At 33.6% G+C, this 6,226-nt stretch overlaps 1 protein-coding gene across 1 annotated transcript; it reads left to right on the plus strand.

Annotated features, from left to right (window-relative positions):
* Positions 1–1,863: 1,863 nt before the first annotated feature.
* On the plus strand, positions 1,864–5,762 carry LOC127834435 (toll-like receptor 4). Its single transcript, XM_052360275.1, has 3 exons — positions 1,864–2,002; positions 2,523–2,610; positions 2,871–5,762. Exon 3 carries the CDS (start codon positions 2,874–2,876, stop codon positions 5,616–5,618), a length of 2,745 nt encoding a protein of 914 aa, XP_052216235.1. The 5' UTR covers positions 1,864–2,002; positions 2,523–2,610; positions 2,871–2,873; the 3' UTR covers positions 5,619–5,762.
* The last annotated feature ends 464 nt before the right edge of the window (positions 5,763–6,226 follow it).

The following is a 6,226-nucleotide window of genomic DNA, read 5'->3' on the forward strand; positions in this document are numbered from 1 at the left end:
TTGAACATTTAACATGTATTAAACAAAAAAGTTAACGATAAAAGACCGAGCTATCTCCATGCTTTGGAGTTGATAGTGTGAAAAACATCATATATCAGCCTAATTAACATTAATTTTTTTGACATTGGCCTTTTAGTAAATTAAGCATTTTGATTAAGGGACACAAATCATCGTTTCAAGAAAAAGTATTATCTAATTTTTATTTCGTGCTTTATCATATTGTATATACATATTGCTGTATTATTTTGCTTATGTTGAACATTAAGTTTTAAGTTTTATTGAGTATTACACATTTTGTGTATATATCGTACAATATGGTTTATTCATGTTGGTGACTTCTTAATTTAGTTGATCACTTACATATTTAAAAAACAACATCTTATTTATTATAGAATGTGTTTTTGTTCTGTAAAGATTTTGGCTTTCGTATGTACGTTGACAAATAAATTAAATTTATAACATGACCTACGCTCCAGGAATGAAATAACGTAATGCTTAATTGTGTTTATTACACGGGTGTTATTACACTAGTTATATAACTGTGAAATTCCAGCGAATTTCTTCAGTTTAACTCTTTTACAATGTGAATAAACGGTGAAAATAGCATATAAAAAAAGAAAATGTGTTGATCATGTTATAAATAGAATCTTATATTCGTAGTCATTAAACTCGTCATCTAAATAAAGATAACAACTCGGCAAGCCTCGTTTTTATCTTTATTTAGATGACTTGTTTAATAAATTCAATACAAAACGACCACTCATGCAAGATCCTATATATAACAAATAACATTATCTATCAAATGGACGTCATGTGAAAATGTCATTGCGATTTCATAGCGAATGTCATTGCGTATTAATTGATACATCCTGCATCGGCGCCACCTCCTATCATAAGCGCCTTCTCCTTAGCATTGGCCCACCTCTTTTGGAAAAATGCCAAATTATCTACTACGTCGGCAAAAATTTAATATGTGTGTGCATGCAGCATCTAATGTATGTTGTATACAATCGTTTGAGGCTGTAAGCGATTTATATGGGCTCAAATTTCATCGTTACACAAAAAAAACGCATCGACATGCTTTTTAAAACTCCACCGTGCCACAACTTTCAAAGGTTCTCACGTTTTTAAATGGCTGAGAATCTATGTTTAAGTACGTTTTTGGATGAAATAATCTTCGCTGAATCGCTATGCAAAACCCGATTTAAAAAAAAGATCATAGAAAAATATGTTTAAAAAACATATAAAACCAATTCAACCTGTTAAAAAATCCATGAAAGTTAAATACATTCGTGCCTGACGCCAACTCGGAAGTTGCTTCGACTCATTTATTTATGCATCTCAAAAAAGAGGTGGCGCGCTGTTTCACGACCGTGACAACGCATGAATCACTTGCCAAATATTGTGGTCAAGTTTCTTTCCGTTGCTAAATAAACTGATCTCTATGCAATACTTGAAGACCTTATATACATTATATGAGCAGTGCCTGTGTTCATCCATAATCTGATCGGTGCATGTTATCGCATCAAAGGTGTGCTTGAAAATGAAATGTTTTCACATGATTTGCATGGATTGCAAAGTATGTATTTTCTAAGTCTCACTCTGTACAACAATGCGAACAAAACAAACGTGCAGAAAACTTGCAGACTTATTGTGTTCAAGTGTTTTGTCAATCAAGTCGTGAGCCTTCTAAAACACGTAACAACAAATGCATTCTTTGTATGTTAGGTTCAAAATACGTGCGTTTTTATCGGAAGCATGTGTATGTGTTACCTTTCGTAGTGATATCTGAAACAGGTAATTATCTCCAATATAATTTAGTGACATTTTCATTCCGTCTGAAAGGGAAGTTGATAAAACTAGTCAACAGTTAGAAAGAGACGCGTCTAATATATTGTATTGCCTCCATTCGAAATTACAGAATTGCGTTGTAGTTACCTGCGTCTACATGTGGACATGTGGATAAAACAGAGATATACATTGTATTAAGCGTACAAATGCGGTAAGTTTGATGATTGTGTTTTTTTGCATACATATTTATATACTTGAACTTTTCTTCATATGTGAATAATTCGAATACAAAACAAAACTTGTTTTCCATAGAAAACATATATTGCAACTCATACTTAGCGAAAAATTATGGTTTGAAAAGACTTCCTCTAATTGTTTAATCGACAAATGGGCTTTCTTATACTCGCGGTTAAACAAAAGGTGTATCAAACTTTCTTTTGTTTGAAATGAATTTTTATTCAATGTAACATAAAAGATGATAGAAAAGTTTTTTTTCTTAAACTGCAATTTCAACTGATTGATTTTGCCCTTATATTAGCTTTATTAGCTCAAACGATTAACATCACTGGTATATTAACTTTCACTTGTGTTTGCTGTTTTCTTTATAGTATGGTTTACATTAAAATATTTTTATAAATAGTATGTTTAATAAACGATAAGCGAAGTGGTCATTAAGGTAAAATACAAGTACAATTGCCCTCTTTTGAAGTGTGAAATCTGATTATTTACAGAAAAAGACACATCCAAGATGTCATGATCTCGTTTCTGAGGTTTATTGACGAGACCAATTAATGTTTCAAGACGCTGTACATAAATACGGTAATAAAACTCTAAAGTCCTAGTTTATAATGATTGTTAAATAAAACAAAAACGCGAAACATGTTATTTTGGTTCGTTATATCACGTTTTTATGCATTTCAATACAAGACAGTAAAGATTTGTTTTCTTTTATTAGATTTCAAGTCTTGTTGATATTTATTTAAAAAGGAAGAATATAGTATTACAAGATTTAAAATGCATGTAATCGCTAGTAAACCTGTGTTCATGCTGTTTGTATGATTTATTTTTATTGTGTGTAGGTAATGGCGCCTAAAACAACACTGTTAATGAGTCTTATGACCGCAAGTTTGGTCGCCTTGACACCACGTGCTGAAGTTATCGATAACCTGTGCTTTCCTTGTTTATGCGTTTCGCAGAATGAGCAAGGTTTGTACAAAGTGAACTGCAGATCAAACCCTCTGCTTAACGGTAGTTTGCCAGATTTCAAACACATTTCCGAAGCTCAAGTGTACTCACTTGACATGTCAAACACCAGACTAAATAATTTCACCACTAGAACAATGACGCCTTTTGCAGATTACAACAATTTACAAGAATTGAATATGGAAAATACTTCTATCAATTCCATGAAAAATAACAGTGCAACAATTGAAAGCCAAACATTTTCAGGTCTGGAAAAGTTAAAATATCTAAACATTGCTCATAACGATCAATTTGCTCTTACCAATGAAACGGATGTAAATTTTTTCGAGCTTTTGACGTCTCTGAAAAAACTCGTAATGTATCAGACTAATTTAATTCCAATCAAAGTCAATACCGGTTATCCCGGACCAAGCTTGGCAAAATTTCAGTCTTTGGAAGAATTATGGATTGATGGATTTTCGCAAGTTCCTTTTGGAGCAGAATTTCAAAATATGACGAATCTAAAAATTATTCGTATATCTGGTGACCTCATTTTGCCACATTGGCAAAACCAAGATTTCTGTAGCATTAATGATATCACAGATTACACTTTGGCAAACTTGAGACATGTCTCAAATTTATCAATCATTAGATGCGGAGTATCTCATATAAGTAAAAACGCCTTCAAGGGTATGACGGGAATACGCATGCTTGATTTGTCTATGAATTTCGCGTTGGGGTTGGAAACTCCTTTTAACAGTTTTTACAGTTTACCTTCCGGAATGGAAATGCTTATCTTAGACAGCGTTGTTGACGTTTATGCAATTGACTGTCCCATCGAAATCACAAAAGAAATGGCAGCATCGATCAGTCATACAGGTTTGAAGATGATTTCATTAGATAGAAACACAATAAACAAAATCGATCCTGATGCGTTTTCGGTTCTGCCAAAGAGTCTTCAACATATACGAATAAGGGCAAACAAATTTGAACTTGGAAGGTACATGTTGTATGCATATCAACTTACAAATGTTAAAACAATTGAAGCATCCTATGCCCATATGGGACTTCAGTTCGAAGCTTTCTCTAATGTTGAACACCAGTCTTTTCAAAGCGTTGCGACAATAAACACAGCTGTAAAAGAAAATATCTACCGGAACCGTTTATCATTAAGCGAACATAACCTACCTGGTCGGGGACCAAACATAAACTCAGAATGTCAGAAACCACGACCGTACATTCCGCCAGTCACTATAACTGCGTTCTTTCCACCAAAATTAGAATATATTGATGTGAGTCACAGTAAAATTGCATTCCCTATTTACGGTTTTTATATAGATTCAAACAACTCGATTAAAACAGTCAATGGATCTAGCTCACTTTTCTTTTGCTGGGACAGACCTATTCATGGATTAAAAAGTATCGAAAATATTGACCTCAGCAACAATTTTTGTTCCTCTGTTCATGAACTATTCTTTAGTAATTTTCCAAAATTAAAGCGTGTATACCTTCAACGAAATTACCTTCAATTTGTTGTTGAACACAAGATGATATTTCATTCGAACTTCGATCTTGAATATGTTGATTTTTCGATTAACAAAATCAATGCAGTTAATTCTAAACTGTTTCAGAATCAAAACAACATGAAATGGCTAAATTTATCTACTAACAATTTAATTGGATTCTATGTACCTATTGTTCACATGCAATTCTTAAAAGTACTAGATCTATCAGAAAATCGCATAAGTACCTTGAGCAATGATTTACGATCTGATCTTGAAGCTATAGTCTCATCCAGGAACAATGAAACGTTAACAGTGGACTTTACAAACAATATTATTTCATGCTCGTGTGACAACTTAGAAGTGTTAGAGTGGATACTTGAGCATATGCATCCATCGCGATCACTTCTAGATGTTCGGATATCAAACTGTTATTACACACATAATATGTCTTCGGGATATCCTACAGCAACAATTATCAGTACAAAAGAGGATATGATCTACCAAATTTCTTTTCTGGAAAAGTATTGCGCTTCATACACGCCGCTGATTATTTCATTGGTTGCAATCCTGTTGGTTATATTCAACATAATACTTGCTTCAATTATACATCGATTCAGATGGAAGATACGGTACTGGTACTACGTGGGATACAACAAAGAGATAAAACATAAAGGATACTCAACGATTGAAAGTTCCTTGCGTGATTTGATATTCAAGTACGATTTATACCTCGCCTATGAGGACGACGTCAAAGAAATTGTTTTTGATATACTTAAACCGAAACTTTTGGATCTGGAATACACAGTTTTCACGCATGATGATATTCTAGATGGATTACCGCTGTACAACGTTATTACAAAATCGATCCATGCCAGCCGAGTTGTGGTGTTCGTCCTGTCAAATGGTCCAAGGGACAGTTTGGAGTGGAAAATAGCTGCGCACATAACGAATGAGGAATCAAATCACAGACAAAAGCCTATGTCCGTAGCTTTGTTCTACAATTCCGACTCAACTGTTGGCCTCCCGGAAGAACTTCAACTATTGCGACGCAATGCGTTTATTGACTATCCTGTTAATGGCAGTGAACAAGAAATAACGGCTTTTTGGGAAGATTTTATAACATATATTAAACGTAATTAAACAATTAGCGAGTAAATTTAGCAAAACTATATATAAAGCAATATAGTAGAGATGGAACTCTTAAACGTCAAGATTTAAATGTATGATTATTTAATGACTTGAAACGTGTGCAACACTTCTGAGTTCTTAATCTAGCTTCATAAAGTTCATAACGTACTTTTGTGTTGTCGTTTTTTATTGTGCAATGTGTCGTATACCTTACTGTTTAATGAATCAGACGTACTTTTTGTCGCGAAAGCCATTATAATTGACGCCAAAAAATCGGTCAGTGGAAGAGCATTTAGCAAACCAAAACGATTTGAGTGCAATCTCACACATTCAACAAAAAAAAAATATCCGTAATGGGTTTGGTACACGGAAAACAATGTAAAACTCGGGATTTAGTGAAGTGTCCCCTAATTTCCTGTTTAGAGTACTCACGTCGTCATTTACAATGTATATCTTCCCTGTTCAATATCATAAATGTCAAACGTTATAAATAAACGCACCGCGTCATGCAAAGCCTGAAACAGTGTTTGCATTGTTATCAAACATTGGATTCCTTTAATGTTCGTGAAACCTTAACGATATAGCTTTAAAGTAAATTGTAAATGATGATTATCATACAC

The sequence above is a fragment of the Dreissena polymorpha genome, chromosome 6 (genome assembly GCF_020536995.1).
Source record: "Dreissena polymorpha isolate Duluth1 chromosome 6, UMN_Dpol_1.0, whole genome shotgun sequence".
NCBI classification, from domain to species: domain Eukaryota; kingdom Metazoa; phylum Mollusca; class Bivalvia; order Myida; family Dreissenidae; genus Dreissena; species Dreissena polymorpha.